This window comes from Vigna unguiculata, chromosome 9 (genome assembly GCF_004118075.2).
Source record: "Vigna unguiculata cultivar IT97K-499-35 chromosome 9, ASM411807v1, whole genome shotgun sequence".
In the NCBI taxonomy this organism is placed as follows: Eukaryota; Viridiplantae; Streptophyta; class Magnoliopsida; order Fabales; family Fabaceae; genus Vigna; species Vigna unguiculata.
Genome location: NC_040287.1, coordinates 26,387,568 through 26,407,838, shown reverse-complemented (window position 1 = coordinate 26,407,838; position 20,271 = coordinate 26,387,568). Strand labels below are relative to the sequence as shown.

Genomic DNA, 20,271 nt, shown 5'->3' with positions numbered 1-20,271 from the left:
TAATAGAAACAAATCACGTATTTGTGACTAGGAATCTGAACTATTAACACATGTTCTGTCTCACACTTAACTAACCCCATCTAATCTTTAGCAACACTTTCGTTCCTTTATTAAAACCCCAACACACACTGAAGATCACAGTGTGAGAAAAATGAAATTGTGTTTACTTGTGGCGGTGTTGCTGGTCACAGTCACAGTGGTTTCTTGTGGCAATGTGAGCTACGATGGTCGCTCTCTCATCATCGATGGCCAACGCAAGCTTCTTATCTCTGCTTCCATTCATTACCCTCGAAGCGTTCCTGCGGTGACACTGCACACCACCCCTTCTTTTATTTCTTCGATGTGGGACATTACAGTTCTCTGATAAGTGATGTTGTTTGTGGCAGATGTGGCCTGGTCTTGTTCAAACAGCGAAGGAAGGAGGGGTAGATGTGATTGAAACCTATGTTTTCTGGAACGGCCATGAGCTTTCTCCTGGCAATGTGAGTAGTATGAACTCATTTATAATTGTTTAAACTTGTTGGTAAGCATTTATTGGAGGAAATCAAGAAGTTAAAGTAGATTGAGGTTCTTTTATCACTTAAAATCAACTTATGATCATAGCTTTTGCAGTGCAGAAGTTTCTTCATTTAACTTCTTCAAAAGTTGAAGTGCATAAGTTAATTAGTTGGAAGATAATAGATACTCTTAGAGGTTATACTGTGATGTAAAAATTTTTAAGACTTCCCCCCTCTCACTTGAAACTGTGAACTTGATGTAGTATTACTTTGGAGGAAGGTTTGATCTGGTCAAGTTTGCGAGGACTGTTCATCAAGCAGGGATGTTCTTGATTCTTCGAATAGGCCCATTTGTTGCTGCAGAATGGAATTTTGGGTGAGTTAATAATTTCTTATCGGGTTCTAAACAATTGTTACAAGTTACAGTGTCTTATGGTGGAGAAATTAAACAACATTAACCAGTTTTAAGAAGTGGATTGCAATTTCATAAATCTTAACTATAGCTGTATGTTACAGTGGTGTACCGGTGTGGTTACATTATGTTCCAGGCACGGTTTTCCGGACTTATAATCAGCCTTTTATGGTATGTATCTGTGCTTTGGATTATAATTGTAACTCATACCAACGTATACATGCCATCTTTATGTACTTATTTGTAGTAAAATTACTTTGATCGCTCTAACTTTGTGGCTCTTTCTTGGGGTTCAGTATCATATGCAGAAGTTTACAACATACATAGTGAACCTTATGAAGCAAGAGAAGCTTTTTGCTTCACAAGGGGGGCCCATAATCTTAGCTCAGGCAAGTATAACCTTAAACATTGCAATTTGTTCTCAGTGCCTCTGTTTGTATTCATAGGATGGGAATTATGGATTTGCATATGAACTACTGTTTTTGGTAGCATTACTTCAATTTTCTTGTCTACTTTGTCCTCTCAACATATCATTTAGCATCTTCACAATTTTGCAGATAGAAAATGAATATGGATACTATGAAAATTTTTATAAAGAGGATGGTAAGAAATATGCCTTGTGGGCTGCAAAGATGGCTGTGTCTCAAAATACAGGTGTCCCTTGGATAATGTGCCAACAATGGGATGCTCCAGATCCTGTGGTATGATTATACTCTCTTAGAGATCTTATTACAATATAAACTCAAATTAAATTGAGAATTGTAGATCTTGTTATGAGAAGATAATGAAAACTTCCAATCATTAGTAGGAAATGTCATAATATACAATATGCTATGCTTCAAAATTCTCAGTTTTTGCTGTTTATGTGCATGACTTTTTTCTTCTTTTGAGTATCTATGTTGCTGGTCACATTTAGATGATAACCCTGCTATTCACGATTCTTTTCCAGATTGATACATGCAATTCATTCTACTGTGACCAATTTAAACCCACTTCTCCAAATAGGCCCAAAATTTGGACTGAGAACTGGCCTGGATGGTATGCTCGAACACTTTATAACTTCCCTGCAGTCCATTATTCATATTTTTCTTCAGAGATTCCATTTTATACATGTGATTTTGTACATGATGGAAATGCTTTTGTGGTGAATTTTTGCTAATAATCATCTTATTTGTTGGGCATGATTCAGAAATGTTATTTTATCCATTTCCATTGACAATTATGTAACAAGTAAAACTGAATTTTTTCACTCGAAAATGTTTGGGGGTGTTTGGCAATTTTCGAAAAACAGATATTTAGGTAGATTGGAGCTGGGTTATATATGTTGGTATTTGGCTATCTACTAAATTTTAAGAAACCAATTCTCACCTGAGCTAAATTTGATATAAAACTATTTCTCAAAAGTCAAACACATTTTCTTTCAATCTCTCTCTGGTTAAACATAAATGATCATTGGATAAGTTATACTTAAAGGATGACTCGTACATGGTGCATTTCAAGCACCGTATCTATTTACTCACCAATTGCAACTGCTCAAATCGTACATATCATATTGTGAATTTTGCAATACTGCTAACATGTATTTGATATAGAAATTCAATATTAGGACTAGTTTTGGACCAACCTGAACCCAGTTTTGAACTAGTTTGACTCAATAAGACCTGTGTTATTGGTTCCATACTTGCACTTAATACCATTTTAAACTAGTCTTTGAAATTGCCAAACTCGAGAAACTGTAGTTGATGGATTTTAAAAACTGTGCAATAGTCTACAAGATAACCTAAATGCATCTGCTAGACTCAGACCTAGGAAAATAATAAAAATATGAAACTTTTGAAAACCTAGCCTTTCAGTTTATTTAGAACTTTAACTAAGGATGCTTTTCTTTGTCCTTCTATTTTCCCAGGATAGAGGAGTTAAAATTGTGCAATAGTTAATATTTGATTTTGATCTTGCAATACGGAATGTATCTCTCATTTAGCACTCTTCTGTCCTGGGATTTTCTATTATTTTAAGGTTTAAGACTTTCGGGGGCAGAGATCCTCACAGACCAGCAGAAGATGTTGCATTTTCTGTTGCTCGTTTCTTCCAGAAAGGTGGAAGTGTACACAATTACTACATGGTACAGTTTCTTTTTTTTTTTCTTTTAAATTAGACTATTTCCACTGTATTAAATAATATTAAAGGACTTTATCTGAATAATATGCTATGTCTTAATTTATTTTCCTCTTGTTGATCTCTTTCTATTATCCCTGTCGATTAGTATCATGGAGGAACAAATTTTGGGCGAACAGCTGGTGGTCCATTCATTACTACAAGTTATGACTATGATGCGCCGATAGATGAGTATGGTAAGATATCTAACTAAAGTTCTTATAACGTTGTAATTAATGTATGCTCAGGTCTCTTTACCCTCCCTATACTGAAGAAAGTCCTTACTTCTTACAATCAATGCTAAATTTTACTGCTTAATAAATTTATAATATAATGACAGGGTTACCTAGACTTCCAAAATGGGGACATCTTAAGGAACTTCATAGAGCTATCAAGTTATGCGAGCATGTACTGCTTAATGGGAAACCGGTTAATATCTCCCTTGGTCCTTTTGTGGAGGTATCTTCCTTCCATCAAATATTGAGGACTATTTATATTGTCTCTTGTTTAGTTATGAATCATGTTCGAGATTCATATTGACTAAGAATAAGGTCAAATTATAATATATAACTGGACTGTAAAACTCATCTTACAAGTTGGTTCTGTGAGGTTCATTTAAATATAAACCCATCAGATGGTATCATAGCCATCCCATGATGGAGAGATTGAGCGATACGTTTTTTTGTGTTATTAGTTAACGATGTCATTAGACATAAACCAAGTTTTTCTTTTATCTTTTTGCATACTAACAGGACTTTCTATGGTAAGGTATGATAATTTCTTGAATTGGGGTCCACCCTGTACTTAATCCATTCATCTGGTATTCTAAGCCATTTTATACTAACCATTGTATTGCATTTTCAGGCTGATGTCTATACTGACTCATCCGGAGCATGCGCTGCCTTTATTTCTAATTCTGATGATAAAAATGATAGAACAGTGGAATTTCGGAATACATCATATCAGTTGCCAGCTTGGTCAGTTAGCATTCTTCCTGATTGCAAGAATGTAGTCTTCAACACAGCGAAGGTAGGTTATTGTTGTTCCTACGTGGTTGACATCATTCCTTAATAATATATTTACATAGAAATCATCATTGAGAGTTTGGTTTAAATTTGTAACATTGCTATAATTTTAGTGATGCCAAAGATTACATTGGAACTCTGGTCTGGAAGTTCCTCTAAAATTAATGAAAAAATTGCAGGTTGATGATAGAAACAGAATTTCACTTACACCTAAAACAAAATCTTATCAATCCTACTATTAGCTGCTAAAGTTTTGATGTTTAGATCTATGGAATCAACTACCCATGAAACTGAAATTGATACTTGCATGGCCTAAATCACTGACATAACGAGAACTTTCTCTGTACTAGAAATTATCATCATAATTATTTCCCCTCTGTTCACTCCAATCATATTAACAAATGTGACGAATTATTATTGCATTGATCTATTTATATACTTCTTTTGGTCATTGCATTTAGTCATGAAATTTTCTACAGGTTAATTCCCAGACAAATGTAGTTGCAATGATTCCTGGAAGTTTGCAGCATTCAAATAAAGGTGTAAATTCTTTGAGATGGGACATTGTGAAGGAGAAACCAGGAATCTGGGGGACAGCGGACTTTGTCAAAAATGGTTTTGTTGATCTCATCAATACCACCAAAGATACTACTGACTACCTATGGCATACCACAAGGTTTGTCTTAGTTAGGATAAAAAATATTTTAACTGCACATGTCGATCAGTTAAAAGGAATAAGGATAAAAGATTCACATGCCTATGCATAATATTGCACTAGTATTATTTAAATTTCTTTAATAACTAATCCCTATAAAAATGTAGAGTTATGCATTAAATACCTGTATCTTTGATGAAGAAAATATTATGAACATTTTGATGTGGCTAAAGCATGGGGAAGGTAACGATTTATAGGAAAATACTAACACTTGGAATGAGGAATCAGTAATGGTACTCCAGTAGTTAAAGTAAAAAAGTTGTGACTTCCACATTGTCTTAAGTCTACTAATTTCCAGAATTGCTATCAGTAAAAGGTAAATCTGGATGTCAATGACTTCTTATGGTTTTATGATATATGGATAAAATTATATTTTTATGCTCCATTCCTTCCTAGTTACCTGTAAACTTTGACAAACATGCTTAATATCTCTCTGCTTGGACATTCGTTTTGCTATAGGCTTTAGAACTCGTATGGACAGATTTTAGTTAGAATTGTGCTATATTATCAATGCTGCTCCTTTTCATAATCAATTATAAACTCATTTGTATAGTGTAATATACATTAACTTGTATAATTTATTAAAGTGTATTTTAAATGTGATCAATGCTCAATTTTCTATTGATGGCAGTATATTTGTTGGTGAAAATGAAGAGTTCTTGAAAAAGGGAAGCAAACCAGTTCTTCTAATTGAGTCTACAGGTCATGCTCTCCATGCTTTTGTGAATCAGGAATATCAAGGTTATCTTCTGATAGATAATAAATTCATTACTTTATATTTTATTAATCAACTATCATTATGTGTTCCTGTCAGAATTGAGTCCGTATGAAATTCATTACTTTTTATCTCTTGTTATTTGGCAATTTTATCCTTTCTCTCTTTAGGTACTGGTACTGGAAATGGAACACATTCACCATTCACTTTTAAGAATCCCATCTCCCTCCGAGCAGGGAAAAATGAAATTGCTTTGTTGTGCTTGACAGTTGGCTTGCAGGTGAATTCCTCTGTTTAGAATTAAAGCAAGCATTTTCTCGGTTTCTTTTACTTTTTTTTTTATGTGAATGAGGCTTGAGCCTAATATACCCCAACCTGGAAGAGATTAAGCAATTGTTGTAACTCCTAAGAAATAAATTTCTCATCATACTACGTTTTTCGTTATGGTTCAGACAGCTGGACCCTTTTATGACTTTGTGGGGGCAGGACTCACAAGTGTGAAGATTAAGGGACTGAACAATGGGACAATAGACTTGTCTTCATATGCTTGGACTTACAAGGTACCTTTTCCCACCCACTATCTTTGAAATGCTGCTCAATTTTATATAGACCCTTGATAGGGTGGAAATTTATCTTTCATTATTTCTCAGATTGGAGTGCAAGGAGAACACCTAAAGCTATACCAGGGAAATGGGTTGAATAATGTGAGTTGGACATCTACTTCAGAACCACCAAAAATGCAGCCATTGACATGGTACAAGGTAATGAATTCAAATTATGAATACATCTTTCGTTTAGTTTGTGTTTCTTGGTGAAGTATCTTTTAAAATCCTTGGCCTTGCAGACTATTGTGGATGCTCCACCTGGAGATGAACCAGTTGGGTTGGATATGTTACACATGGGAAAAGGTCTAGCCTGGTTAAATGGAGAGGAAATAGGAAGATATTGGCCCAGAAAAAGTGAATTCAAGAGTGAAGACTGTGTGAAGGAATGTGATTACCGAGGCAAATTTAATCCCGACAAATGTGACACTGGTTGTGGAGAACCAACACAGAGATGGTAAAACTATTGACAAAAATTTATCTTCGTAGGTCTCAAGAGTTATGCACCATTCTTCTTGTTTTAATGAAACATTTTGCATTTCCTATGTATCAGGTACCATGTTCCACGATCCTGGTTCAAGCCATCAGGAAATGTTCTTGTTCTTTTTGAGGAGAAAGGTGGAGAACCAGATAAGATTAGGTTTGTGAGACGTAAAATATCTGGAGCATGTGCCCTTGTTTCTGAGGATTACCCCTCCGTTGGACTCCTTTCTCAGGGTGAAGATAAAGTACAGAATAACAAAAACATTCCTTTTGCCCGTTTGACCTGCCCCAGTAACACTCATATATCTGCTGTGAAGTTTGCTAGTTTTGGAACTCCCTCTGGATCATGTGGATCTTACCTCAAGGGAGATTGCCATGATCCCAATTCTAGCACAGTTGTTGAAAAGGTATATCCCTTGTTTTCCCTTGTTTCTTACTCTGACATTTAAAGTCAAAAATTATCTTCACTCTCAGCTGTCTGTCTTTTTCTTTTATAGAAAGATGTTTCATGCAGTGTTTCAGTAAATGTTTGTTTGTTCTTTTATATTGAAATATTTTATAGTACTGATAGATTTCCTTAAACTTCGTTGTTGTTGTTGCAGGCGTGCCTAAACAAAAACGACTGTGTCATAGAATTAACTGAACAGAATTTCAAAACCAACTTGTGTCCTGGTTTAACAAAGAAACTTGCAGTGGAAGCGGTTTGTAGTTGATTAATATTAATATTATTGCTATCAATTCCGGAGGAGCATTGCATTACCCTATTTATTTTACCACCTTGGCTGCATCAAAAATCAGATGAAAATTTTGCTTGTATTAGTATTGATATTATTGACATGGTCTCATGTAAAATTTATGGCAGGGAAATCTGCTGTGAATGCCTTTATCTTTTAATTAATTTGGATTTCACATGCATTGAGAATCAATGCATTTTGGGAGAACATAATCTCCCGTGAAAAAAAACTGCACTCCTACGATCTAAGTGTTAAATTTTTTAAAATTTATATTTTATAGTTAAAATTATTATTTAAAGGAAAATTATTGAAAGGTATTGAGTGGTAATGTCACTGCAGAGGAGTGACATCATTCACACAAGGCCATGAAAACTATATAGCATGAATATTGATACGTGAACTCAGACAATTTTAACACGTAATTTCTAAAATATAATACACGGATATATATTATGAATTATTTAAATTTACAATCAAGAATTATGCATTCAAAATTATTAATAAATAATATTATTTAAATATAATAACATAATATATTGTTATCTAATATATATATATATATATATATATATATATATATATATATATATATATATATATATATATATATATATATATATATATATATATAAGATATTAAATCAAAATATACATATATTGACTATATTGACTCAGTATGCTCTTATGACTAGAAGGTCCATAATGTTTCAATCTAGACCAAAATGACAAACATGTATGTCATTGTTATACTATGAAGTCACTTAGGCAAAAAGACAAATCACGTAATGTGATTAAAGATAAGTAAACATATTAAGAAAACTTTAAGAAGACCTAATCTTGCATAACTTAGGCTCAATAATTAGGGATCATCAAGGTAATATAATTAACATTGTTCATAGGGTAAGTGACGGATTTTATTATATTGCAACCTTTATATTTACTAGAGCGGTTAACTTGAGCTTCAGAGTGTCTTTGGAAGCTCTCCCGTCGGTGTGGTCTACAACTCTCATTGGAAGAGAACATCTTGATAAAAGTAGTGAAGAAGGCAAGTAACTTAGAGGACAGATTGAAAAGTAGACCCAAGTGTGGACTTGGGACATCTCAGATCAAATGGATCAAATAGAAGATTTGTGTCCTTTTGTGTACATCTAGGCCTAGTAGAAACATTGGAACCCAACGTGAGACTGAGTTAGATCAATACACATGGTGTCCCCTAGGAACATGACAAGTAACGGATGAAAGTCGCAAGTAGTAGAGACCAACCAAATGGCAATGATGTTGGCACTGTAGTAAGAGTTGATTGGACTACGAGCTGAGAATGCTAAGATGAAGCGAAATGGCGATGGAGAGAAGGATCCACCTCGACCAAGCAAAACTCATGTGATATCCCTGCCAACAACCGAGGAGACAATAAAGGAAAGTGCGTAGACCGCTAACCCTCGGCACAGTCGAAACAGTAGATACCTCCACCTTACTGCGGCGTTCCAGCAAGCACCCGTTCGTTGATGGCATAATGGAGACACCATTGCCACAAGGTGGGAAGATTGTAACCACAGACAAATATGATGACACAACTGATCCTGACTAGCATGTGCACATGTATCTTACACAATTTAGTCTGTACACCACTGAGGATGTGATTTTATGCAAGGTGTTCCCTGTCTCCCTCAAGGGCGTAACTCTTAGTTGGTTCACCCAACTTGTTCCTTTCTAGTTCCTTTCTCCATAGATTGCTTTGACTATTTAGTCACCCAATTTGGGAATCAGTTTGTACATTTAAACCACATAACTTTACCTCGTTGGCGCTAATAAATTTTCGTCAAGAGAAGGGAGAACCCCTACGAGCACTCGTGGAATGTTTCGGCAAGCTTACCCTTAGTATCGACAACCTTATAGTCCCGAAGTTGCATTGCACCAGATGGTCACGACCTTGAGATAAGACCTTTTGCTGATAGCCTTTGCAAGAGGCCAACATCCAACATGGCCGAGTTGAGACTAAGAGCTGCCAAGTACATCAGTATAGAAGAATTGAAAAATTTTAAGAACAAGATCAAGGTTGAAGACAACGTTGTAGAGAAGAAGCAAGACATAAAAGGGCTTGCCAAGGGTCTTCCGAGACATCTTGGCCTCCTCTCCACCCAAAATCACAAAGATTCACTAGGTATAACCATTGAGTGCTCCCAGGTCTCGAGTTCTTGAGGAAGCTTTGCATGCTCACCTCATCACTCCTCCTAAGAAGACCTGCGTAGAGATTTCCTTTACCATATTGACCTTGTTAATCCAGCAAGTCCTTGCTAAGAGTCTGGTTAGCCAAGGCAGACTCATTGAAGATCCAAGTAGAGACTTCCTCCACCGTGAGAAAAGGAAATTGAAGCTAAAGAGGGGTGAAATGAAAAAAATTGAAAAGGGGCAAATGAAAAAAAAATTGTTGAGATGCAGGAAGAAAGTTATACAGGTGTAGGAAGAATCTGTCTGTATAGAGATAACGAAGGTCCTCCCTCACATGGAAGCTAAAGAGGGGTGAAATGTAAGAGGCCCATGTCACCAATTCCTCACAAAACTTAAAAGGTCATTTATTTTTTCTACATCCCCATACTTTCCATGTACACCGCATGCGTGGTCGATAAAAGACCAAACTGTCTCTTTTGCAGTTGTCGTTCTCGTGCTATCGTAAAGTCATATTAAAATAAGGAAAATGATATGTTAACAAAGTTTTTCTTACAAACTTTTTGACAAACTACTAATTTGGGTAAAAAAAATATTATTTTATTACTTTATTTTGGTTAAAAATAAAAAATAATATATTTTAATTCTATTTAAGAAAAGTTTCTCAACTTTGTCAAAATACTTTTTGTCAAAAGATCAATTTTCTTAAAATAAACCCACTGAAATATACGATATAAAAGTTAAAAGAAAAAAAAAATCAGATTACAGAACATGAGAGTAGAAAAAACATTCAAATTACAAAATTTAAATGTAAAAAAATATTTCTGAATGCAATTTGAAAGGTTTCTTATAAAAAAAATGACTTCAAATTATATAGTCAGAAAAAAAAAATTCAGATTATACAATCTGAAAGTGTCTAAAAAAAGTTTCTAAATCTGAAAATTAAAAGAAAAGAAATCAAATTATACAATTTGAAAGATATTATTTTATGGACAAAATAGAAATTTTCATATTTATGGAGATGCATTAGGAAATTAGGGGGTGCTAAAAGAAATCTCCAAACATAAAACACCTAGCAGCAGTATTTGATATAATGCCATATCCAAAACGAAAATTGAGAAACATAAATAAATTGAGATGTTTCAAACTACTTGAGTAAACATCGACGAATGAGATCATTAAGATGAACGAAATTATTAACACATCAGTTTTTCGAAGTGGAGAGTTGTGGTTGACCATTAAAAATATATAAAATAATAAGTGAATGAGTATTATAATGAAACAAGGGATTAATTAATAGGACTATAAGCTTAGTGAAATTACAAAGTATTGAAGGGAATTATTGTTGAAAAAAATTGAAGTGAAAGTTACAGCAGTGGAAACACAAATTAAAAGGGTGAACCTCCTTCATAAACATGTGTCTTTGTATACAAAACTAGTGAGTCTTTTATAACTTGGTGAACATGTTGGTTTTTTAATAAGGAAGTATTAAAAGAAAAAATAGGTTCATAAAATTATAAAATTATAAAATCATAAAATTATGTAGAAGGTGATGTATAACGGTTCATAATCTAAATAACTTTCATAATCTAATTAACAGTCACATTATCCAGAAAATAGAAAAATTAGTGAAAAAATTTAATTAAAAATATAATTTTTTTAATATTCGATAAATTATAAAAATTTAATACCTACTCAATTAAAAGTTATTAAGTTTAGAAATTAAAGCTTAATTTAGACATAAGAGTTTTTATATAACATTTAAGGTGTGAAAAATTTGATATAAAACAAAAATGTTTGTAAAAAACACCGGTACTTCAACTTGGGTCACGTATTTGTAGACATGTCAAAGTGAGCCAATCCGTGTGAGTCGGATTGGCTCACCACGAGCTGGGTTGAAAATGAGTTAACCTAATCTCGCTCACTTTATGGTGAGCTAAATATTTTGCAACCTGGCTCAACCCACGACGGATTGGTAGGTTAAGTGGGTTGGCTCACCAACCCACATAAAAAATTTATTTATGTATTTATTTTTAAATATTCAAATATTTAAATAATTTTTTAAGCAACCCATGAGATGACGATCACGGTAAAATAAAAAATCAATGTCTTCATTGTAACGTCCCATTTAAAATATAATATAATTAAATGAAACATTACACAAAATAGTAATAGATGCAAGGTCTTGGAGTATAACCACTACTCCTTACAGTTATCCAAAGGAAAACAAGAAATGATCTAAGGCACACCACAATACTAGTAACCAAGCGTAATAATAAATCGACAGTATTTCAAAATAAACCCAAGGACAACAAATACATGGGCCATAGCCCTGAAAGAGACTCAGATGAATACAACCCAGCCCAAATGGCTACGCAGCGGAACCTCTATCACCCTGATGAGCATGAGTGTTTCCCTGCTCTACCGAGCTGCTCTCCCCCAAGCTAAGTGTTACAATGTCTCAACCCCCACACACAAGGTTAGCCCTTAATGGGTTTCAGGCCTTCTGCTACTCTAACCACAAGAGTCAGTTTGCTCTATGTGAGACTAATTGATTCCTTAGAGCGTTAGGATGCAACCTTACCTTGAATCCTTACTAAATTATATAGATGGGGCACCACCATGAACTCTGCCTGAGCGAGAGTTCGAGTGTAACCCTGGCCTGCTTCTGCAAGTCTCACTTGGGCGAGTCAGCCTTGCTTAGGCAAGAGCAACAGATCTTGACATTGTTCTTCTTGCAACAACCACATTTTCGCATCCAAACAACAATACAAAGTATTTCACAGTTCAACCACAACACACCAGTTATAAATCATGAAACAATGACAAGGAAAGCCAAAAATTGAAGTAAATAAGCAAGCCCTAGCTTCCCTTACATGGAAAGAGCTAGTATAAGACCTCGACACCAAACAACGGAGCACCACAACTCTAGGAAAAGATTACAGAGCTGGAAAAGTGAAGCGGAACAGACTTAAACATGTTTACTAGTACGAACCCAAGTGAGAACCATGAAGAATAAGTTGAAGGAAAAAAAAACGTGGATCGAGAGTAACTTACATGAGCGTGGAAATGAGTTGAACTCTAGTGAAGACAAAGATGTCTCAAACCCTAGCAAAGCTTCTGTTTTGGAAAAGGGAAAGGAGTCAAACACTGTTTTTGGCAAAGTGAGTGCATAATGAGACTCTTGGTTGCTTTAGGAGGCCTTGGCACTCAATGGGCCAGCCATAGGCCCATCTGATTAAGGTAGGCCATTAAGATTTAGGACAAAAACGAAATAGAAAAACAAGTGGGTCTTACATTCTCCCTAACAACTAAAATTTTCGACTTCAAAAATGAAGACTTACTAGGAAAACAGATGCAGATGAGACTTCCTCATATCCTCCTCTAACTCCCAAGTAGAGTCACATGTCTTTTGATCCCAGATGACTTTGACAAGGTTGAATGGTTTTCCTCTACGTTCCTTAACTCGGCTACCCTCTAAGGCCACTAGTGGTACTTTCATAGTGAGGTCCTCTCTGATCTGTACATCCTCTACTTCCAAGACATGAGACATATCGAATACAAATTTCCTCAACTGCGATACATGGAAAACTGGATGGAGATTTGCCAATTGAGGAGGCAAGGCAATCTCGTAAGCCACGGGCCCAATCCTCCTCTAGATCTGGTAAGGGCCAAGGAACTTAGGAGAAAGCTTCCTGGAGCGTAGAGCCCTTCCCACACCAGTGGTTCGGGTCACCCTCAAGAATACGTGACCTCCAACCGCGAATTCCAAAGGGTCTCACTCCTGCTGTCTACATAAGCCTTCTGCCTACTCTGAGAGGCTTGCATCCTATCTTTCATCATCCTCACTTTCTCAATGGTCTGCTATAATAACTCCGGTTCAACTAACATCGCTTCCCTCATCCTGATACTAACATAAAGGAGTTTTACACTTCTTACCATACAGAGCTTCATATGGCGCCATGCCAATGCTCGCATGAAAACTATTGTTGTAAGTAAATTCTATTAGAGGTAAGACTTCATCCCATGCACCCAAGTGGTCCAGTATACATGTTCGCAACAAGTCCTCAAGTGACTGGATCGTTCTCTCAGACTGCCCATCTGTATGAGGATAATAGGCTGAACTCATAGTTAGCTTGCTACCCATAGCAGTCTGCAAGGTCTGCCAAAACCGCGATGAGAATCGTGGATCCCTGTCTGATACAATGCTCGAGGGTACTTCATACAACCTCACAATTTCTTTAATGTACAACTGGGGACATCCTCAAGTTCATTGCCAAGAAGTGAACACTCTTGGTCAGTCTGTCCACTATGACCCAGATGGTATCATGTCCTCTAAAATTTCGTGGCAAATGGGTCACAAAATCCATCGAGATGTTATCCCATTTCCACACCGGTATCTCTAAGGGCTGTAGAATTCCACCGGGTCTCTGATGTTCCACTTTTGCCTTCTAACAGGTCAGACAGGCTGATACAAACTGAGCTACATCTTTCTTCATGCCCTGCCACCAGAAGGTTTCCTTGAGATCTTGATACATCTTAGTCATGCCGGGATGCAAACTAAGGCGACTCTTGTGTCCTTCCTTAAGGATCAACCTCTTTACCTCAGCATTGTCAGACACACACACTTTGCCCTGAAACCTCAATATGCCATCATTACCTAAAGTAAAATCCTTTGCCTCATCTGACCCAAGTTGCTTTGTAACTCTGTTCAGACCATAATCCAAAAACTGTCTTTTCTTGACTGAGTTCAAGAAGTCACTAGATATAGTCAGGGTACTACGTCTAATGAACTCTGATCCCAACTCCACCTGCAGTTTCATATCTCTGAACTACTCTAGTAGTTCACCTCCTTAATCATGAGGTGTGCAGTATGTACCATCTTTCTACTCAAGACATCAGCTACCACATTTGCCTTCCCTGGATGGTATAGGAGCTCGAAATCATAGTCCTTTAGAAATTCCATCCAACTTCTCTGTCTCATGTTCAGCTCCTTCTGATCAAACAGATATTGAAGAGTTTTGTGGTCGGTGAACACACGAAACTGGGCATCATAGAGGTAGTGCCTCCAGATCTTTAAGGCAAACAAAATAGCCGCCAACTCCAAGTCATGAGTGGGGTAGTTTCTCTCAAGCACTTTGAGTTACCTCGAAGCATAGGCCACTGCCTTCTTTTCCTGCATCAACACGCAGCCAAGTCCAAGATGGGAGGCATCACAATACACCTCAAAAGGTTTCCCAACATCCGGGATGACCAATATGGGAACACTCGTCAACCTTCATTTCAGCTCTTGAAAGCTTTCCTCACACTTATCCGTCAAAGTGAAAGGTTGGTCCTTCCGGGTGAGATGTGTAAAAGGCGCCACTATCTCGGAGAATCCTTCTATGAATGTCATGTAGTAGCCAGCCAAACCCACAAAACTCCTGATCTCTGTGGCCGACTTGGGACTTTCCCACTTAACCACTGCATCTACCTTTGTCGGATCCACTGCTATTGATGGACGTCCTTGGTGTAGGAGAGGAAGGAGATCCATGGAAGACACCAAAAAGAAGATGAAATGCAGCGGAAATGAAGATAAAAGCAAGAAGAGCTCTAGGCAATGGAGGTTTTTGGTGAAGATGAAGAGTAGAAGTGGAGCTATGGTATGGAAGGTGGCTAGAGGAGATGAAGGAGAAGGTTAGCCATGTGTGCTCTCAAAATAATAGAAGAGTGAAGTGATCTCAACACAAACATTCTATTAGAAATTTCAAGAGTTCAAATGTACAAATGGTCTACTTTTGGCTTTTATATGTGAGCCTAAAAGCTAGACTAATTCTTGGCCCTTAGATTAAGCTTGGAGAAGAAGCTTTTAATCATCACCCTTGGATGGTGGCTTGGAGAAGGAGGCATCTTCCTAGCCTTTGGATGAAGACTTGGAAAAGAAGACACTCTCTTAGCCCTTGGATGAAGGAGGCACATGGGTGGAGTGTGGACTTGGCTCCATGGGATGCATGATCCATGAGGTGTAGGAAGGAATGTTGACTTCCACTTAGTCTACCTTTGACCTTTGGTAGCTCATGGCCAAATCTCCTATTGGGCTTAGTCAAGCCCAATTTTATCAATTCAACTACACATTGTTTGATTTATTATTCTAGAAAAACAAGGCCTAAACAATGGCCCAATTTAAATCTATACTACTTCCTTCATGCATCATCTCATATTTTATATGAGATATTTCTTTAGCCCATGTGAATAATTTAAAAAGCCCATGATTGACTTGATCATCTTGTGAGAGGCCCATGTGAATCTTTCTCATCATGCTTCTAGTGATTGGGCCTTTATGTGGGCTTGGGCTTGTTGAAGCATTTGAGGTTGGGCTTGTTGGGGTCACATCATCCCCTTCCCCTTGAAGAGGATTTGCCCTCAAATCCTTGTGTTCATCATCCATGGATCCTACAAAAGGAATTAAATGAGATATATTGAAAGTGGAATGAACACCATACTGATAAGCAGGAGTATATCTAAAGTAGAGGACAAAAGAAGGTCTTATTGTATTGTTGAAAGTTACTTGAAGATGAACAAGACCTACTTCACAAAAATAATTTTGTGTACTTTGAGTTGTCTCAAACCTAGTAGGCAACATTAACTCAAAGTCTGATTTTGTAAAATCTTTTGAGGAGTTTAAAACAATGGGAAGGGAAATTGGCTTGAAAAACTCAACAAAAGTAAAGATTGGTTTGAAGAAATGAGAATGATTGATGTAATGAGAAGAGTTAAAAGATTTGAGCAGTCCCTTTAAAATTCCTGATTCAATGAGAATTGTGGGGGTCGAAAGTGCCTTTAGTAGCACTCCTTTATTGAGTAGGATTTCTTCTTCCTCTTTCTCTTTCTTTTCAAGCTCTATTTTTGGTCTCTTTTCTCTCAATGCCCTGTCAGATTCTTTCCTTTCCTCTTCCTCTCTATCTCTTCTTTCCTTTTCCTCTTTCTCTTTTTGCACATGGTCTCTTTGCTTTTTAATTTCTCTTTGCTTTTCAATTTCTCTTTTCTTACTGAAGAGCAAGTCAAGTTTATTTTTAAAATCTCTTTCTTGACGAGAAAACTTCTTTAAATTCTGAATGAATGCATCTCCTATATCAATGAAGTTTTCTAGTCGAGACTGTTGCTCTCGAGTGATCCTATATGAAGAGGGAACAAAATGTTTCCATATGCATGCTTTCAGTTCATAAAAGGTATTAATGCATGATGCTTTTCCCTTTTCCACTTGAAATTGCCTTTGATGCCACCACTCACATGCACGTCCTACAAATCTAGAAATAACATGCCTAAGAATATCATACTGACTATATCTATTAAAGAATGGTTGCACCAACTTCTCTATATCCCACATCCAATCTATGAATGATAGTGGACCTATATCCTCCCCAAAGAATGGAATGTCACTATGAAATGTATGATGCAACTTATGACTATCATGCTCATGCAACCTAGGACTATATGTAGAATATGTACTCATGATGATTGAATGAACTTATGCACTTGGATAAAAAGGTGAAAGAAGAGGACTAGCACAAGTGTACCTCCAGGTAAGCGAGGTGAGTCTCACAGACTGCTTAAGTACCAAGGCTAATCCTTGCCAAGGTTACACTTGCAAAAGTACTCAAAGTTCACACAAATGTTCAAGTAATAAGTAGATAGAATCACATGAGGAAAAACACACAACAAGCACAAACAAGACTCAAAGAAAAGAAAAGATTAACACTAAGAACGGACCCCTAAATGGCAAAAATTTTAGAGACTTTGGTCTCACAAATTTAAACCATTAAGCGTCTAACTATGCGGCCTAAAAGCAAGGTGAGAAAGCACTTAGAACTTTCAACACACTCACTTACTAAAACGTTGCACTATAATATGAAAAAGGTTCTACTTAGGAGATGGGATTGAACACCTTTGGTTCCCTAAGACACCTAAGTAGGCCATGAATACAATTGAGAACTTGAAAGCAAATTTGGTTCACTAATTTGGTACTCAAAATGAAGCAGCCTCAAGCCACTTAATATCTCAAATTTTGATGCTCAAAAGATGCAATTTCACAATCAAGGAGGCTTCAAAATGGTACCAAATAAGATGTGCCAAAAAGAAGTACAAAGTACAAAGAAATAAAGCCAAAAAAATAAGAAACAATGCAACTCCAAATGTGCTGCCAAAGTGCTGCCAATTTGCACAAAATCAAGAGCCAAGAGCTTGGCTTGTAGCCTCCTTTTGATTTGAACAAAGACCACCACCAAGTAAGGCACTTGTAAGCACCTTAAGCCACCAAAATGAAGTGCAAAACAACAACTATAGTCTTGGTTTTAAGGCCAAAACAGCCACCAAACCTGCACCAAAAAACAAAACAGCAAAAAAAACTATACCAAGCAATGGAGTTAGCACACACACACTCTCAAATGAATAGGTCCAAAACTCTCAATAGGTGAGGAAAAGGATAAGCACACAAGCTAAAATTCTACTTCAATATCCACCACCTAAGATGCTACCATATAATACAAACCATTCTAAACTCCATAACATCATTAATCAACCAAAACTGAGAGATGAACCCAAACAAAGGAGAAAGCAAGAAAAGCTAATTAGAAATGTTAAACCAAAAGAGAATTGAAATGAAACATGACTAGAAGGAGGTTCAAGAAGTGATAAGCAAGAAATTAAAGGCTGGAAAATAAAAGCAAGCACCACAAAAGGAACCTAGAAATGCACTAGAATAGATGGAAACAGCAAAAACAACAAGACAATAGTGTTCAATCATATGGCTGAAGTACTCATTGCAAAGCAGTAGCAAATGAAGTGATGAATTGACTTCCAAATCAAATCAATAATGAAGCAATATAGAGTACAAACTCAAGCCAAAATTCATGTGAAAACAAGCACTAAAAACACACAAACACGCACAAAACATCAATGGAACAGTGAGTTTTCGGAAACTGCAGTGCCAGAAAATGGAAATATGAGCCTCAACTTGCGTGATTTTTCATTTTTTTGTACTCAACATTTTTGAATGATTCTTTTTTTTCTTCTGGATGTTAACTAAATGAGGCAAAAATCAGATTGAATTTTGGTGCACTGAGTTACTCACAAAAAATCAAAAACAGAGATTGTGCGTGCAATGATTTGGTAGAAAACAGAAGAAAACTGAAGCAGATTTGCTCTTTGAAATTGTAGGAGATGTTCTATGGAAAGCATAGCTAAAGAACTTGATTATGAACTGAAATCAAGCATGAATCATAGAAGAACATCTTAGACACACAAAAGCACAATCCAATCGGTGAAATGGATGAAAAATAGTGAGGATTCAGACCTTAAACATCCACACACTTCCTTGAAGGATCATAGTGTTTTGGCTGTGAGGTGTGGCGCGGAAACTCAATCAATTCAGTAAGCAATGCAATTAAACGGTGGAAAAGAGGAATTAAAGCACAAACAAAGCATAGAACATGACTTAAACATAACTGGAATGATAAAATGCAAAGAAGGACTGAATTCATCGAATAAAAATGCAGAAAACTCAAGAACCAAAGAACAAGTGCTGGAAAAACGAAAATGGAACCTAAAAACAGATTTGCACCAATGAAGCAAGGAGTACTACAAGATGAATCAATGGAGATTCATGTAGCCTCAATGTCAAACGGTGGAGAACATTATAAACATGAAAAAAATAGCAGCAAAAGTGAAGAAAACAGTGGAGAAGAGAGACAAAACAGAAAATGAAAGAAGAGACAAGTATGGACCAAGAACCTTACCCAAACCAAGAGGATGGATGCACCAAAGGCTTGGATGGCTCTAGATACCAATTGATGGACGTCCTTGGTGTAGGAGAGGAAGGAGATCCATGGAAGACACCAAAAAGAAGATGAAATGCAGCGAAAATGAAGATAAGAGCAAGAAGAGCTCTAGGCAATGGAGGTTTTTGGTGAAGATGAAGAGTAAAAGTGGAGCTATGGTATGGAAGGTGGCTAGAGGAGATGAAGGAGAAGGTTAGCCATGTGTGCTCTCAAAATAATAGAAGAGTGGAGTGATCTCAACACAAACATTCTATTAAAAATTTCAAGAGTTCAAATGTACAAATGGTCTACTTTTGGCTTTTATATGTAAGCCTAAAAGCTAGACTAATTCTTGGCCCTTAGATTAAGCTTGGAGAAGAAGCTTTAATCATCACCCTTGGATAGTGGCTTGGAGAAGGAGGCATCTTCCTAGCCTTTGGATGAAGACTTGGAAAAGAAGACACTCTCTTAGCCCTTGGATGAAGGAGGCACATGGGTGGAGTGTGGACTTGGCTCCATGGGATGCATGATCCATGAGGTGTAGGAAGGAATGTTGACTTCCACTTAGTCTACCTTTGACCTTTGGTAGCTCATGGCCAAATCTCCTATTGGGCTTAGTCAAGCCCAATTTTATCAATTCAACTACACATTGTTTGATTTATTATTCTAGAAAAACAAGGCCTAAACAATGGTCCAATTTAAATCTATACTACTTCCTTCATGCATCATCTCATATTTTAGAGATTTCTTTAGCCCATGTGAATAATGTAAAAAGCCCATGATTGACTTGATCATCTTGTGAGAGGCCCATGTGAATCTTTCTCATCATGCTTCTTGTAAGACCCGTAGAATTTAATTAATTAAATAAATAATTAATTAATAAATACGGGAGGGGTAATAATTATGACATTAAATTATGGTTGGTATGACGTGGAAAAGTGCTAGCTCATATGGTTGAGAGCAGTTTGATTGTG

At 36.5% G+C, this 20,271-nt stretch overlaps 1 protein-coding gene across 1 annotated transcript; it reads left to right on the top strand.

The window, feature by feature from the left end:
* The first annotated feature begins 24 nt into the window (after positions 1-24).
* Positions 25-7,645, top strand: LOC114163946 (beta-galactosidase 10). The gene is made up of 19 exons (XM_028048343.1): positions 25-304; positions 387-482; positions 761-873; positions 1,014-1,080; positions 1,206-1,298; positions 1,467-1,610; positions 1,859-1,947; positions 2,926-3,031; positions 3,173-3,260; positions 3,404-3,522; positions 3,928-4,092; positions 4,568-4,764; positions 5,435-5,544; positions 5,689-5,798; positions 5,971-6,078; positions 6,169-6,279; positions 6,363-6,577; positions 6,674-7,010; positions 7,206-7,645. Exons 1-19 carry the CDS (start codon positions 152-154, stop codon positions 7,314-7,316), a joined length of 2,532 nt encoding a protein of 843 aa, XP_027904144.1. The 5' UTR covers positions 25-151; the 3' UTR covers positions 7,317-7,645.
* Positions 7,646-20,271: the final 12,626 nt, after the last annotated feature.